Source organism: Nelusetta ayraudi, unplaced genomic scaffold (assembly GCF_046127955.1).
Source record: "Nelusetta ayraudi isolate G7.1 ecotype Tasmania unplaced genomic scaffold, CSIRO-AGI_Nayr_v1 ptg000155l, whole genome shotgun sequence".
Lineage (NCBI taxonomy): Eukaryota > Metazoa > Chordata > Actinopteri > Tetraodontiformes > Monacanthidae > Nelusetta > Nelusetta ayraudi.
Window position 1 is genome coordinate 578,557 of NW_027466205.1, and position 16,234 is coordinate 594,790.

General features: G+C 46.1%; 2 protein-coding genes across 2 annotated transcripts in view; one reads left to right on the plus strand and one right to left on the minus strand.

The window, feature by feature from the left end:
* The window catches only part of abca4a (ATP-binding cassette, sub-family A (ABC1), member 4a), a 31,986-nt gene extending 23,722 nt beyond the window's left edge, over window positions 1-8,264 (plus strand). The window contains exons 31-52 of the mRNA XM_076013717.1: window positions 133-257; window positions 370-468; window positions 547-736; window positions 821-915; window positions 1,337-1,369; window positions 1,454-1,559; window positions 1,662-1,736; window positions 2,062-2,231; window positions 2,322-2,499; window positions 2,603-2,718; window positions 3,054-3,201; window positions 3,287-3,410; window positions 3,762-3,891; window positions 4,609-4,729; window positions 4,836-4,898; window positions 4,983-5,089; window positions 5,181-5,322; window positions 5,766-5,900; window positions 6,009-6,112; window positions 6,190-6,282; window positions 6,372-6,621; window positions 7,379-8,264. Coding sequence (XP_075869832.1) covers window positions 133-257; window positions 370-468; window positions 547-736; window positions 821-915; window positions 1,337-1,369; window positions 1,454-1,559; window positions 1,662-1,736; window positions 2,062-2,231; window positions 2,322-2,499; window positions 2,603-2,718; window positions 3,054-3,201; window positions 3,287-3,410; window positions 3,762-3,891; window positions 4,609-4,729; window positions 4,836-4,898; window positions 4,983-5,089; window positions 5,181-5,322; window positions 5,766-5,900; window positions 6,009-6,112; window positions 6,190-6,282; window positions 6,372-6,621; window positions 7,379-7,498 — 2,724 coding nt within the window. The 3' untranslated portion in view covers window positions 7,499-8,264. The remainder of the gene's footprint in view (window positions 1-132; window positions 258-369; window positions 469-546; window positions 737-820; window positions 916-1,336; window positions 1,370-1,453; window positions 1,560-1,661; window positions 1,737-2,061; window positions 2,232-2,321; window positions 2,500-2,602; window positions 2,719-3,053; window positions 3,202-3,286; window positions 3,411-3,761; window positions 3,892-4,608; window positions 4,730-4,835; window positions 4,899-4,982; window positions 5,090-5,180; window positions 5,323-5,765; window positions 5,901-6,008; window positions 6,113-6,189; window positions 6,283-6,371; window positions 6,622-7,378) is intronic.
* A 29-nt stretch (window positions 8,265-8,293) lies between these two features.
* Window positions 8,294-15,590, minus strand: tecrl2a (trans-2,3-enoyl-CoA reductase-like 2a). Its single transcript, XM_076013718.1, is given in 13 exon segments — window positions 8,294-9,234; window positions 9,338-9,383; window positions 9,586-9,674; window positions 9,751-9,808; window positions 9,905-9,948; window positions 10,043-10,115; window positions 10,212-10,317; window positions 11,002-11,219; window positions 11,221-11,333; window positions 12,746-12,790; window positions 13,216-13,267; window positions 13,858-13,908; window positions 15,448-15,590. Coding segments are annotated over 13 exon segments (1,083 nt in total). The 5' UTR covers window positions 15,508-15,590; the 3' UTR covers window positions 8,294-9,106.
* Window positions 15,591-16,234: the final 644 nt, after the last annotated feature.

A 16,234-nucleotide genomic window follows, 5' to 3' on the forward strand; every position in this document is an offset into this window, starting at 1 on the left:
AGCTACAACAAAGATAATACTGATGAGCGTTTATGCAGATAATATGCTGTTCTGTTGCAATTCTATTTTACATGTTGTAATATGGGACCCACCGTTTGTTTGCTTTTGCATCGTTTCTGTGGTTTGCGACAGATCGTGCTGCCGGCCAGTTTTGTTTTCCTGGCCCTGACGTTCACTCTGATTGTCCCGCCCTTCGGAGAGTACCCCAGCCTGACGCTCAGTCCCTGGATGTACGGACGGCAGTACACGTTCTTCAGGTTTGGCGAGACACGTGAAGCCTTTGAAAGCCAGCAGTTGTTTGGAAGCAGCTCACGTCATTATCTCACTGGAGCCTTTAAAAAAAAAATTCCCTGATTTCGTCCCTTGCAGCAACGAGCGGCCCATGGACGCTCAGATGCGGTACTTCGCCGACGTGCTATTGAACAAGCCCGGCTTCGGGACCCGCTGCATGCTGGACGAGCCCCTGGAGTGAGTCGCCTTCACGTGGAGCGGAGACCCCCGCAGAGTCCCACCTGACCGCCTCGCTCTGTCTCTCCCAACCGGCAGAGACTTCCCGTGCAACAACATCACCACGGAGTGGGAGATGCCCCTGGTCAACCCGGCTCTCATCGAAAAGCTGGCCGGCCCCGAGTGGAGCCCCCTCAGGCCGTCTCCAGACTGCCGCTGCAGCACGCCCAAGAAGCTCACGATGCTGCCCGTGTGTCCCGAGGGAGCAGGAGGCTTACCGCCTCCACAGGTGGGTACAGGGACGCACCGGTCGGACACAGGCTTACCTCTGCCCGGAACAAATCAGTCACGATGCCTTGCTTTTGTGCTTCAGAGGATTCAGTCGACTGGAGATGTTCTCCTGGACCTCACCGGCAGGAACATCTCTGATTACCTGGTGAAGACCTACCCCAGTCTCATTAGAACCAGGTAGGAGATCCAACTCTGAGACGAAAAGGAACGCAAACAGCGGTGAAAACACTTGGGCTGCGTTCAGACTGCAGGCGAATCTGATTCAAATCGGATTCCTTCTCAAATCTGATTTTTAGGGCGTGACTGTCCACACTGTTTGGAGCTTGGCTTGAACGGAACTATTTCCCCACAGACTGATGAGGCACTGAGTTTCCTCCTCTGTCCAAATGCGATTTGAAACTACCTCCCTAAGGTGGTTTTAAACCGTTTTGCAAAAATCGGATTTCATGTGATTTGTGAGTGTTCATACTGCAAAAGAGCCATCCGGTTTCAATCTGGATGGGCTAAAAATCGGATTTTGGCTAGCAGTCTGAATGCGGCCTTAATTGTGCTCAGCCTTTGTGTTGATCGTCTTTCTTTTTACTTCTTCCTCTTTCAGCCTGAAGAGCAAATACTGGGTGAACGAACAAAGGTGACAGTAAACTCCTGATCCGAATGTAAGGATGTATTCAATTCAAGCGCAGATTTCAGGCCAATTTTCTCTCCTCCGCTCCAGATATGGGGGTATATCAGTCGGAGGAGAGCTCCCCGTGTTAGCGGTGGAGCCGAAGGCCATCCAGGGCGTGGCGGCGCAGCTCGGACGGCTGCTCAACGTTACCGGGGTACGGTCGGGCGACTGAGTGGCCTTTTGTCTTTTTGTGTCGTCGGCTTCCTTTGCGGGAGATTTCACATCGAGGCCCGGGAATTTAATTTTCTCCTTGCAGGGCAAATTCTCCAAGCAAACGCTGAACGAGATCGGGACATTCCTCAGGTACATGGAGACTCAAAACAACGTCAAGGTGAGAGCAAAATTCACTTGTATGAACGTTCTACCTGTCTAGCCTGTCAACTTTGTAGAAATGAGAAAAGTTTGGTTTCTCCATTTTTTGGTTACTTATAGCCGCAGTTGTGTAGAGTGTACAACAACATGCACTTCTGGAAATCAGCCTTACCATCTCCAACAACACCCCAAAATAGTTGTTTGTCCCAAACTACCACCCCTTTAGCACCATTTTAATAGGAGGGTGAAAACAGAGGGCCACGGCTCACGACACCTATCTGTTCAGTTTTTGGGAGTCCACCACTGCTCCATTCGCACTGTTGACGGTTGGTCTCCCACTGCAGGTGTGGTACAACAACAAGGGCTGGCACGCCATGGTTTCCTTCATGAACGTGGCCAACAACGCCATCCTCCGCGCCAACCTGCCCCAAGGCGCCAACCTGGACGAGTACGGGATCACCGCCATCAACCACCCACTCAACCTTACCAAGGAGCAGCTCTCCGAGATCACAGTGTAAGTGGAAGAAAAAAAATGATAAAAAACTGATTCACTGTTATGACAAATCGGCTCGTGACGTTGGTCCTTCCTTCTCCTTCCCTCCAGCCTGACCACCTCCGTGGACGCGGTCGTGGCCATCTGTGTCATCTTCGCCATGTCCTTCGTCCCGGCCAGTTTTGTCCTCTACTTGATCCAGGAGAGGGTCACTCAGGCCAAGCACCTCCAGTTTGTCAGCGGCGTCAGTCCCCTGGTCTACTGGATGGCCAACTTCCTCTGGGACATGGTACGTTGACCTGAACTTGTCCGAGGTGCGACCTTGATGACTCGCTGGTGACACTGAACGTCGCAACAGAAAATCGGTGCCAAGACGCGATTTCTTCCTGCAGGTGAACTACTCCATCAGCGCAGCGCTGGTGGTGCAGATCTTCATCTTCTTCAACAAGAAGTGCTTCACTTCGTCGACCAACCTCCAACCGCTCATCGCCCTCCTCATGCTTTATGGGTAGGGCTTTTTTGCATTGCATGTAAAAAAAAATCAAAGAAAATAATAAAACTATGTTTTTCTATTGTTGTGGTCTGAATCTTGTATGAAAAAGCAACATTTTAAACTTTCTTTTTTTGTGCCTGGACTTATAGTCATTTTAGATATTGCATATGTTCAATGGCCATTAAAAATTAATGAGTTTATAAACAGCGTTTGTTTTAATTTTATTTATAAATGTTTTTTTTTTTTATTATTTCCTGTTTTATTCCCCAAGTTAATTAAAATAAATAGATAAATAAATCAATAATAATCTGTTTCTTGAGGAGCTTGTAATGAATCATTCTCTCCTGTAGGTGGTCTGTGACGCCCATGATGTACCCACTGTCCGTCATATTCAGTGTCCCCAGCACAGCCTACGTCTCTTTGTCGTGCATCAACCTCTTCATAGGCATCAACAGCAGCGCCATCACCTTCATCCTGGACCTTTTTGAGGGCACCACAGTAAGATCACAAGGACATGTCACTACTCCCCCCCCCCCCCCCCCCCCCACCTTTTTGTGTCTGCTCACGTCGATTCTCTTTCCAGACTCTGTACAAGCTCAACCAGCTGCTCAAGTCAGCGCTGCTCGTCTTTCCTCATTACTGTCTCGGCAGAGGTCTCATAGACATGGCCATGAACCAGGCGGTGACCGACATCTACGCCCGCTTTGGTAATGCTCTCGTGTTTGTCACGGCCCAAGCAAAGTCAGACAAGCCAGCCGAGTGAATCAGTTTTTCATGGCTTAGCTTAATCCTGAATATTTCCAAAATTGCACAAATTTTCTCGTCGTGTCAAGCCACAAGAGTTGATAAATGTGTTGATAAAATTCAACTTTAGCAGCTTTTTTTGCCCATCGCATTTGAAATCTATCTGCATTTTTTTTTTTTTTAAAACTCCCCTTTTTGTTTAATATCTGATATTTTGTTTGAATTAAGGAGCGTAGGTAATTGGTTTCACGCAAAGTGTGCGGTTTTAAATCATTAAAAAGCAACAACCCGCAACCCTGTCTCGTGCTCCCCAGGTGAAGATTACAGCCCCGACCCCTACGACTGGAACTTTCTCGGGAAGAACCTCCTCTGCATGGCTGTGGAAGGCTTTGTCTACTTCATCATTAACATTCTCCTCCAGTATCGCTTCTTCCTGGATCACTGGTACATTTGGTCCGAAGTGGCGGATTACAATTAGCCAGAATAAACTTTGAATGTTGCAACTGTTGTGAAAGACCCTCGTCATAGAATTACCTGTCACACGACCAGTGTTGGCGAGCAATCTATTACTAAGTAATTCCACGATTGTAATTAAACTGCTCTTTTAAGTAAGTAATGTAATGGGATTACTCTGGCAAAAATGGTAATTATGTCATAATTACATTATCAAGTCACGATTCCATTATTTTTCTGAAATATTTTGCAGGCAAAAACTGTCTTATTGTCCACATAATGTTGAGTTTTTAGAAAAACAACCAAAAACAACGATGCCGCAGATTGATGACGCTGCCGTGCGTGCAACGTCGTTGATATGCGACGTCGCACCAAAAGAAGCATGGCGGTGGCAAAAGAAAAAAACAGCAATTGCGTTCGATAGCTGGAAATACAAACATTATTTTGAGTTCATCTCGTCTAAATGAGAGAATATTGTGGTTCGTTGTACGTTATGTGCAGGAAACAAGACGTTCTCAACTGTTGCTTTATTTTTTTCAAACGAAAGTAATTCGTAATTGATTACTTATGAAACAAAGTAGTGAAAGAAGTAATTGGATTACTTTTTAAGGAGTAATCAGTAATCAGGAGTTGGATTACTTGTATGGAGTAATCCCAACGACACTGCACGTGACATGACAATAAAAACAACTTCTTACCTATTGGCAGGATCTCTGACTGCCCGAAGCCCCATACTTCAGATGAGGACGTGGACGTGACGGAAGAAAGGGAGAGAATCTATCAGAATGAAAAAACAGGTGACATTCTACGAATGCGAGACCTGTCCAAGGTGGGTTGAAGTGATTCTCAGCATACTGCGCGTGACTGCGAGTGAGAGCCAATGAATCCAATAAACACGTACTGCCGTCGTCCTTCTTCTCACGCTGGTTCGCCAGACGTACAGGGGAACCATCATACCCGCCGTCGACCGAATCTGTGTTGGAGTTGCACCCGGAGAGGTTTGTTTGAGTCATACATAGGATTCATTCAAGGGAGTACGATTACTGTCAATTCACTGCGCTGCACTCCGATCTTCTATGCAGTGCTTTGGCCTGGTGGGGGTGAATGGAGCTGGAAAAACCACAACGTTCAAGATGCTGACCGGAGACATTGACGTCACCTCCGGAGAAGCCTCCATTGCTGGACACGGGTTCGCATGACGCTACATCATCGTATTGGACATAATACATATAGCAGCGGTGTGGGTGTGTAATGCGAGCCGTCTTCCCCCAAATCCTCAGAATTCTGACCAACATCTTGGATGTCCACCAAAACATGGGCTACTGCCCGCAGTTCGACGCCATAGACGAGCTGCTGACGGGACGAGAGCATCTGCACCTCTATGCCCGCCTGCGAGGCGTCCCAGAGGCGGAGATCCACAGGGTGAGGGACGGCACTGGTCCTCCAGACTAGGCAGTAGTTGGGGCGAACTCCCCACCCAATGAAAAGAGCGAGTTGCGATCACTTTTCCGAAAAGGAAAACCAAATGGAGGACATTGGTTGATTGCCTGTGCACCCTCTCTCTCCCCCTCTTGAGCTTGCCTGTGGACTACGGCGGCCTGCGCACACAAACCTGAATACCTTGTCCACCTTCTTCTTCGTTGGTTTATTTGAGGAAGTTAGCGTTCACCCTAATTACGAATCGCGATGTCAGCCGATATTGCACACTTCGTCTTTAAGTAATTCAGAAAAATCCAGCAGGATGCTGTAAACAGAGGGCTAAATATGCTACTTTCTGGAGATCTATGAAGTTCTTGGTGACTGGGTGTAATACTTAAATTTGAACGTTATTCTGATCAAATAGACCGCTTTGTCTTTGCACCCAGGTAGCAGAGTGGGCCATTCAGAAGCTCGGCCTGTCGGAGGACGCAGGCCGGAGCGCCGGGACCTACAGTGGAGGCAACAGGAGGAAACTCTCCACAGCCATCGCCATGATTGGTTGCCCGGCGCTGGTGCTTCTGGTGAGGCCTCGTTAGAGAGCAGGCAGCTTAGCTCGTTAGGCAGCTTCGAACGCGAGAGTCCATGTAGCTACGCTGACGATGTTTGCCGTTAACTTTACCACACGCCAGGACGAGCCCACCACGGGCATGGACCCTCTCTCCAGACGCTTCCTGTGGAACTCCATCATGAGCGTCATTCAAGACAAACGAGCCGTGGTCCTCACCTCGCACAGGTGCACCCGCCCGTCTGATCTTACGCTTGCCTTTTTGCGAGAAAAAAAAAAATCTAATTACAATTGTGCGCTTGCAGTATGGAGGAATGCGAAGCTCTCTGCACTCGCCTGGCCATCATGGTCAACGGATCATTCAAGTGTTTGGGGACCATCCAGCACCTCAAGTACAAGTAGGTCTCGCCTCCTCTCCCCCTCCCCCCCCACCCCGGGTTGGGGAAAATCCGAGTTGCCTTCCGAGCTTGCGCTTGCGTGCACGCAGGTTCGGCGACGGCTACGTGGTGACCATGAAGATCCGGGCGCCGAAGCCCAGCGGCGCGCCCGACCTGAACGTGGCCGAGGCGTTCATGGAGAGCACGTTCCCCGGGTGCATCCAGAGGGAGAAGCACTACAACACCCTGCAGTACAAGGTCTCCTCCTCGTCCCTGGCCAGGATCTTTCAGATGGTGCTGGCGAACAAGGAGAAGCTCAACATCGAGGACTACTCGGTGTCGCAGACGACCTTGGATCAGGTGCGTGAGGCGGGAGGCAACAGTGTTCCACTTGAGGGCCGTTGGCTCTCAGATGAAAGACGACCAGCGTGGCGGCGACAGAAATGATGATCACCGCGAAAATAAGCTGCGTTCCCATTAATTATTATAATTGCGCAAAACCTCTCAAATATCGCTAAAAGGTTTTTACGCTTTTATGAGATGGGTTTTCAGGCGTATTGCTATACAGGTATATCGCAAAAATGTAATGGAAACACTTTTTTCGCATTTACGTTTATTTTTCGCATGTGATTGGTGTTCGATAAATATGTGTAACAATTACACTATCATCAACCCAACCAGTTTCTCCACTGGTGGGTTGCGGCTTTGTGGGCAGGGATTTTTTTGTGAAAAGGGATTTTAAAACATTTATCTTTAGAGATAAAATATGCACTTATTTTGCAGGACACACAACTCAATTCAATAATTGTATTGATTTATTTACTAGACATGATAGAAAGTGGGCTGGCAAATTGGAGTGCTGTGGAATCAATTTGGGTTGTAACTTCACGATGAGGAATAAAATGTGAGTCCTGAGACTCCACCAGTTGAGAACGTCTGTGTTAAATGCTGGTAGCGCAAATGCTAATTGCTAGCAGAAAAATGTTTTGAGGCTGATAGTTCTTTGTTTTTGCGCTTATGGTTGTGTAGCATATTGGGGCATGTCTGCAGCCTGCAACTTAGTAAATGGAAGGAAAGGAAAAATTTTCACCGGTCAATTTTCTCTCCCTTGCCGCAGGTTTTCGTGAATTTCGCCAAGCAGCAGTCGAGAGAAGACGACGCCATTGTGCTGCACCCCAAAGCTGCCGGCGCGCAGAGGTACATCGACACCACGCCGCTCAAGAATTTTGGAAAGTGAAGCAAGCGTCTGACTCTTCCACAGTTGCTGCTTTTGTTTGCACGTTTTTCAATCTTCTAAGTGTGTGATTACAAAGTTGCCCCGGTTATCTCAGCACGAAACATGACAAAATAGCTTTTTCTGTCCTCGTCGATCAATTTTGCAGAGTTATGCCTTGAAACACATACCCGGGAAGCGTCCTGCGCCGGGTTAGTCGACATTTGGCGGCGATGCCGTTGCTGCTTCACTCTTCCACCTAGCGAGCTTTAAATTTGAACGCTTTGATGTGCCTGCTTTACGTCCCACTTTCTGCTCCCTTTGTAGGCCTTGTAAACTGAAAACGATGAACATTTGACTGCACTGGGTGTGCGGATTAGAAAATATGACCAATTCTACACAGACATAGTGGTCAGTAGTAAATGGACACAATTTCAACATCAGGTGAACTATCCCTTTATCACTTGGGCCATACGTTTGGTAGACGCTATGTTTATGCTTGATGCATATATACGGCAGGTCCATATCCTTGATGCAGATGCCAAGCAGCACCTTTATTTTTGCCTTTCATAGAAATTGTGAGTTAAGCTTAGTCTCAGCACCGTGTTCATGCAGCTTTTTGCAATCAGCAAAAAAAAAAAAAAAAAAAGACAAAGGATATCTGCTTGTGCAATATCGCAAAAAAAAATCTCATATCATTCTGTTGGAGGTCGGAAGACGTGTTATGAAAGAGAATGATGACGAAATGATTTTTATCAAAGGACGTTTCTGTCACATAAAGCACATTTTCGCAAAAGAGAGTGTCGGCCTTTATTTATTTATTTGTTTACGTGATTTATTTATGGGTTACATTATTAAGGGCAGATACATTCATACTTGTAGAAAAGAGGCTCTGCAGTTATAAAGCTTTTATAAAACCTGAGATGATCGGCGACCTCGAGCTTCCTCAGCGGTTATCCTGAAACTTTTAAAAGTGACTGAATGCCTCACAATTCCTTTTTAAAGAAATTATGATGTGGGGAGGATGATCATTCAAAGCGCCAATGACAGCTAAGCAGTCCCACTCGACATAGCAACACAAAATTAAATAGAAATATAATTGCATTCTGTTGGAGCGACTCCTGCAGGCACTTCATCTCGTCCTCTCTTCCATCCCCTCGAATGTTACGTAAAATGTTAAGGATCATGCAGAATGTCTATTAATGAACCTTCTTTTAATACAATATGGTTCAAACTGAGGCCAGCAGCTTTGATGTTCGATGCCCCGAAGAAGCCAAATAAGAAGGAAAATATTCGAGCCATAGATGAATAAAACATGTCAAGCTAAAACTTAAGACTTTAAAGCAAAGAGAAAATTTGATTTCAGAGAAAAGAAAAGGTAACGATGTAGATGTCGCTTCTGTATCGACTGCTATTCTCATCTAATTCACATTTGTCTTTACATCACATAAAAATCCAACATCTTATACAAGGTAAATCTACAAAAAAAAGTTAAATGTGCAAAGACTTTTGAAATAGTTTAAGTTACCATCAAAGTTCACTTCAATTTCTTCATTCTTTCATTCAAACATATCTGAGAAGAAGTTAAGCTACATGTGGTTGCGTCATTTTGCACTCCGCCATCAACCTCTGTCAAAGAACAAGAGGGATAATAGCCATCCGGAGACTCGGGTAGTCCTTAAACTCCCTGCCGTAGGCTCGGTGCTTCCCTTTGGCCCACACCGTCATCTGGATGAACCCCAATAACGTGTACAGAGCAACTGGAACACAAGACGTTCAGGTATTAGCGCGCACCCATGCTAATGGGGCTCACTGTTGCGGCGGGATAGATGTCGTCCGATAAATGGCGATGAGTGCCTTTACCTGGCAGACACTGGGTCATGATGGAAAAGCTCACCCAGGCTCCAACCTGGACAGAACGTGTCCAATATACAGGATGTAGTAGAAAATGATAGATAGATTCAAGATATTTTATTGACATTATGCAAGCATAATACAATTTTGAAGAGTCTCTTAGCTCACACACGAGATTGATAACTGCATAGATTAAAAATAAAATAAAAAAGATTGCCGCGAGAATCAGTCGATTTCCTTCACCAAAAGTCCCTTACCTCATACGTGTAGTTTGGACATGACACCAACAGAAAGAGCCACGTGAAGGGGTTCTTAGTCGGCACGGGGAACCGTCTGCACCTGGATCCTGGGAGATGAAATGTTTGTGGCTCGGATGTTCCGACGACCAAAGACAGAATTTTACATTTGAAAAACGTTTTTACCGTCTCTTTTGAGATGACTGAGCGTGAGGTGTATGGAAAAATTGCCCAGTTCACACATCTGGAAGGAAGCAAATACAAGGTTTCACAACTCATGATGATGATGATGATGAACAATAATTAATGTTCTTCTCCCAGTATGGTTGCATGTACATACTGCAAACATGACCAGTGCGCAGTGTGCCTGCACGTCCCCGTACGCTGTGGAGACAAACAAGACGGGCGACAGTGTTGCAGAAAATACAAAAGGAATGCCCTGCGAGTGTGTGTGTGTGTGTGTGTGTGTTTTACTTACTTGGAGGTGTATACAGAGGGTGGTTAATATAGTAGGCCAGCCAAGCCGAGAACCCCCAGTAATAGGCACAATTCTGGAAGAGGAAAAAATACTGTATCTATTTTTTCGCAAACAAGCACATATTTTTTTTTACAATTCGGAGAGCAGTTGACGAAATTAATGCGCTCACCCTGACGATTGCCCTGAGAGGCATCGTCCCGGGAGAAAAATGATGCACAAAGATCGTCTCCAGCAACCTCTTGGCATAGTGGAAGGTGTGACAGGCGCACGCTAATCTGAGAAAAAGTGGGGTGAGTCGGAGATCACCACCGCAATTGCACCGCAGTAGATTTAAACAAACCCTTTGGTGCCTAATTGGGTCGCCGCAGCATTGAAATTCAGGATCTCAGCAATGAAAATGAAACATGGAAACGACAGAAACAAAAGCTGGAGAAAAATACGGAGGAAAAAAAAAACACGTCTGCTGGCAATAGAAACAAAACCTGGGTGAAAATACGAGAAAAAGAAAAAACAACATCTGCTGGCCACAGAGTGAGAAGAACTGCATAAATAGAAGAGGTAGTGTAAGCTAAGATAACTTTTTTTTTCTAAAGCTGGTATAAAAAAACAAACTCCGGAAGCGCATTACTGCCATCCTAGAAACAAACAGGGCTCAGTATCACGTTATAACGTCAAACTATCAAGTTTTTACGTGATAATTTTCACCTTATAACGTGATACCGAGGACACATTCTAAAATGCTTTATGTGAAAAGCTTAACGATCGTAAACGGCGATCAATCATCGCCAAATTTCGTGGACAGAATTGAATTTGATTGAATTTGAAATTCCTGCACTGCCCACGCGAAATGGAGAGGTGGCAGCAATGCGCTTCCGTAAAAAAACAGAAGGGCAAAAACATGTCCAAGGGTAATTTACCGAATTTACCAAATGGTACATCAAAGTTTTTTTTCCACCTACGTGACGACAGGATGGTGACTGGAGGCCAAGGCGTACCTCTGCGAGTACACGTACGGGGCTCTGAAATAAAAGAGCAGGTAGCTGAGCAGAGACCCGACGCACTCCGCAAAGAAAACCTGGAGACAGAAGACGAGAGAGACAACAAGAATGCACTCATACGCCCTCATTGTTCGCAGCAGCAATATACATTTTTTGAAGCATATATCCAACGGTGGCCTTGGAGCTCACCATCGTCCAGCCTATCTGAGGACCAAGGTCTCTGAAGTACAAAGTCACAGTGGTGCCCACTGGTAAGTTTTGCAAGATTTCGTCGTCTTTGAGGGCCTTCTCCTCTGCAACAGGAGAAGGAATGTTACCTTCAGCGTCAGCCTTCACCAAAGCTGCAGCAGAAACCAACAAAAGCGACACTGGAAAGTGTTTCGTCTGATCACTTTTTTCTTCTTTTTTTTTCCTTCCCGGAAATGTCCTTTCTGCCTGAAAGCTCACAGGGGCACAGGTGCAGTTAATGTGCTCCACTAATGAGATGACATTTTTAGAATGGCCTCGGGGCCGGGTGGCCCACATAGCGCTTCAGCAAAGTCTGCACGCTCTGTTTTTGAGTAACATTAAAACTCCTTTTGCAACAAAAAAAAAAAGGGATCCGAGCTCGAAACACCCGCCAGGACTCACAGCATGCTCATAGTAATTACTGGCCTCAAACAAAATGTTTTTGTATCAGCAACATTAATGGAATCAGAGTCAACTTCCGAAGAAACGGTAATGCGCGCTTGCCAGGATTTTTGCCTGCGGTGTCGAGTAATTTGAAAGGAAAACCACGCGGCTGATTGTGACATTCCCTACTTTAACGCTTTAACTCCAATCATCCGTGAAAGCGACGCTTCAAGAGGCTGCCATTCCTTGAGCGAGAGTTATTTGGTAACGCCTGCAAAGTGGGCGACAGAAATTCCTCATTCACCTTTTCAGACTCGCAGGGAAACAAACAGAGATGCAAGATTCATTCCCGGGATTGTCGAACTTCAGCTATTTCTGAGCTGCTTGACAGAGACGGCGTAATGCTGCAGCTTTAATACAAGCAGACTTGCCCTGCTGTATTTTGACATGAAGAGCTTCTTAAAAGCTTTTTAAATGAGCCTTTAAATTCTACTTCGAGATGTCGAAACATATGATCAACGCAAATTGCAGAAAGACTCAATAATCAGACAGACAATCACTTACCCAATAATGACCTCAGTCATTTATTTATTATTTTGGTCCAAGTGAGGTCTACATATGGTAAAAATCTCGAATTTTAACTTGTAAATTTTAGTAGAAATGTTGAGGAATTCATTTTTGCCCAAGTCAGGTCTAAAATGGTCCAAATCACAAGCGCCTGTTAATAATATGGCCCATGTCATTTAATCTTTTGGCAATGACTAAGTCTCGTACGACATACGAATAAGTCTCATATACTGCATATTTTGTTTGCGTGAAATGAAAAGCCACAAAGCATTAAAGGGTGACGACGTGCAAACACACTTGGTCAGGACAAGGCGCACAAAGTCGCACTCAGGTGAGACAAGAACAAAACCCAAAGACGGAGCGACCTCAATCTATCTGTGTCTGCTCTGTGCAGCCGACTTCCTTGTTTCGACAGTGGCGCAGAAACGTGGCGGGTACGCCGAGTGCTGCGGTTCCAATGTTCGCATTGAGGCGCTAAATAGGGCGAGGTATGTCACATTTTAGGAATCAAAACACGGCTACGCACTGGGATCGAGCTTCAGGGCCTGCCTTGACGGATGCCAGTGAGGATCTGTGTGAAATGTACACACATACACAAAACAGAGTTGAGGTTGGACGGAGCTGGCGCGCCTCATGTGGATTTTGGCCGCGGGCTCAATAATAATTGATCGCAACGGGATAATGTTTATCTCAGCTGCTGATGGCCTCGGGGCTTGACAAACATTTCGCGACAGGTCCGATCGGAGCGGAGGCATGCTGGTGACCAAACTGCTGCGGGCCACACACAGTTAAACGAGAGGTGTTTTTTTTCGCATTTGCAACCTGGCGAAATGATTCAGCCAGTAAAGTAACATGCTAATTAACGGTGGTGCCCGAGCACAGAGCTGCCACTAAGAACTAATATTGAATGAAAGTAGATTAGCTGAGGAACTAGCTTTGAAGAAAACGTAGCGTTTTGAACTTTTTGCATTGCCCTTTATCAGTCTGCTGACTTACATGTTTTGTGGAAAAGGCTCTTTATGTCTCCTATTGTTGAGTAAGGCTCCACCTAAACAGGATGCAGACGTCACAACAGTCATAATAATAGTATTAAACTGTATTTGTACAGCAGTTTCCTTGACATTGATGCAAATAACTCCATGTAACCAAATAATAAAAAAAATTAGCTTCTGAATGAAACATAAAAACACAGTCCTGAGATCTGAATCGCTTTGCAGATCGAGACTAAGCTAATTTGAGCAAAGGACTGTATAAACACAAGCGCAATATACTACATTAGACTTGACAGATACAAAATATATAAATATAATAAACACAGCCCTGCGATGAACTGGCGACTTGTCCAGGGTGTCCCCTGCCTTCGCCCTAAGACGGCTGGGATAGGCTCCAGCAGACCCCCGTGACCCTGACCTCGGGACTAAGCGGGTATGGAAAATGGATGGATGGATAATAAACACAATCAGGCAGCCTGGAGGTAATACATTTGGAAATGTAACAGATTTACTCAAAAAAAAAGCTCCCAATAAAATCCCTTTTTTTTTTTTTTTTTTTTTCAAAGGCGATTATATACAACAGTGCAGACTTTCTTCATGGCATTTGTTTGGGGGCATTGACAAGGCGTCAGGGCACGCGTTGTACCTTATCTAACAAACAGAGCTGCTCTCTGGTGTTGGCATCCAGGACCTTGACCTGAAGGAAAGACAAGATGTGCCGCCAATGAGAGAGAGCAACAAAACCCAGGGGACAAAGACTGAGAAGCCTGGCATTTTCTAAATCAGCTAGTTATAAATGTGTGCGTTGTTGACAATGCTGTTTCTCTTCTAAAACCATTCAAGTGCGTCTGCGTACATTGCAGCATCAATTTGTTTTGGGACCAATCGAAAGCGGGCTTACGGTGGGAGCTTTTCAAGATGGAGCGGCAACATTTGCGCGATCCAACTGCATTGCGAGATGAACCTTACACTGACTGAGGATTTATGTCAAGCCACAACAGACCGGTGGAGGCCTGGCTACCGATTTGCACCAACCAAACATCCATTCACAATCCCCCGGGGCGACTTGGGTAAAAGTGCCTGGCCCAAGGACACAGCGACGCGGGGTGTCACTGGAGGCGGCGGGATTTTTTTTTTTTTTTTTGTCGTGCCGTGACCTTGCAAATGTGATTAGGTGTCACAACGAGCCTGTCGTCGTCCGCTGGGAATACAAGGCCTGCTGACGGCGGAGGTCGTATGGGACGCATGCCACCGTCTCTGTGAGGGGGAATAAAGTGTTGTTTTTTTGTTCAAATGCGGTTGATTTGGGCACTCTTTTGCAGTAGGTAAATATAACATAGGTATGTGTTTACCGCCAGTTTTTTTTTTTCCTTTTATAATTGGTCAACTCCTGCTTAACTTTCTTTTATTAATTTAGAATCTTCCATACAGTTGAACATCAACATCGGCCCAAAAAAAACCCCAACAACATTGAAAAGATCAAGAGTTAAATTTTCGACGATACCACTCAGAAAGGTTCAATGTGCAAAATTTGGCTTGATTTATGATTTTTATATTGGTAAAAGCTTAATATACCCCCCTAAAATATAGTACTAAAAGTGTATACTCACAAGACAATAAAAGCAACTTGGTTTTCCTCCTGATAGAACAGTTTACATTGAGCAATAAGGGTCTTGCTCCCAGTTAGCTGCCATCTTGCACCGCCAAATTACTAAGGAAGCCTGGTGTGGACAAGCCAGCTGCCCGACCGCGTGTTTCCTATTTAGGGTGAACGCTGGCGTCCTCAAATAAACCAACAAAGAAGACAAGGTATCCAGGTTTGTGTGCCCAGGCCACCGTAGTTCACTGGCAAGGTCGGGAGAGGGTGGGTGAGCGAAAAAATCTGACCACTGGACAGCAGAATTTTACACACTGTACCTTTAAAGAACCAAACGGGAACCAAACAGTGAGTGTACCGTGGAAAACTGTCAAACAGTTTTGTGAACGACAATCGAGTTCAGATGCCCCAACGAAATGAGGGCACCTGACACTGCAGTATCTGGAAACACGGAGCTCCTTGGAGAGATTGTCAACCGTCACTATTGATCAAGGTAAAGAAAACCACACAGCTCTGTCGCATCCAGCCATGGATTGAAAAGGCGAACCCCATGAAAAAGAGGCATCTCGACAGAAAGTGGGCCCAAGAACTCTGTTAGTTCAGCACCATTCTATTTGCTCAAGTGTGAATCCGACTTACCTCGAAGGTGCTGGTCCGGCTCATGGTTCTGGATTTTTCCCAAAGTACGGTGAGCAGCATCTGGTGACCTGAAACGCCGGCGCTCGGGCACCCGATAGCGGTTGCTCTCCTCTCGAGGACAAACCAGAGACTGACCCCTTGCTCTTCCCAGCATCCCTGCCTCTCTCTCCCTCTCCCTCCTTCCGCCCCCCTCCTCCCTCCCCCAGATGGTACCGGCTCGCAGAGCTCACCCGTAGCACCGCCTGAGTTCTGCTCTTCCTCTCCTCCCGTATTCTCCGGCTCTCTCGGGATCCCTGGAGGAAACGCACGAGCCCCTCGGTGTTTGTTCTCTTTCCCAGCTGCTGCATCCTACTTTCCCGCCCCGCTTGTTACTTTAATTATTGTCAGAGTGTTCTGAGTGAACGGAGTCCAGCTCAGCTCAAGTCGGCGGAATTGCATCTGAGATAAAACGGCCTGTTTTGAAATATAAACTACAACCCGATCAGAGAGGCAGTAATGAGGAAAAAAAGCTGCGACTCCTGCCTGCTTTCTCGCTCCTCTCGGCGATATCAGCTCCCTCGATCACGACTAGCGGCTTACGGTTCATAAGCACCAAATTTTTTTTTTGCTGTGTTGAGTCGAGATGAATTCCTTGAATCCCCTCCGACGCGCACGCTGTACATTGTGCAGCGTTGTTGCCGCGTGCGCCGCCCTGGAACATTTGGAAATTGAGGTATTTTGTGGCCTCAGAAGAAGATGCTGGAGGCAGAAAAACAGATCTGGGTTGTGTTTTATTAATGGGACGTTA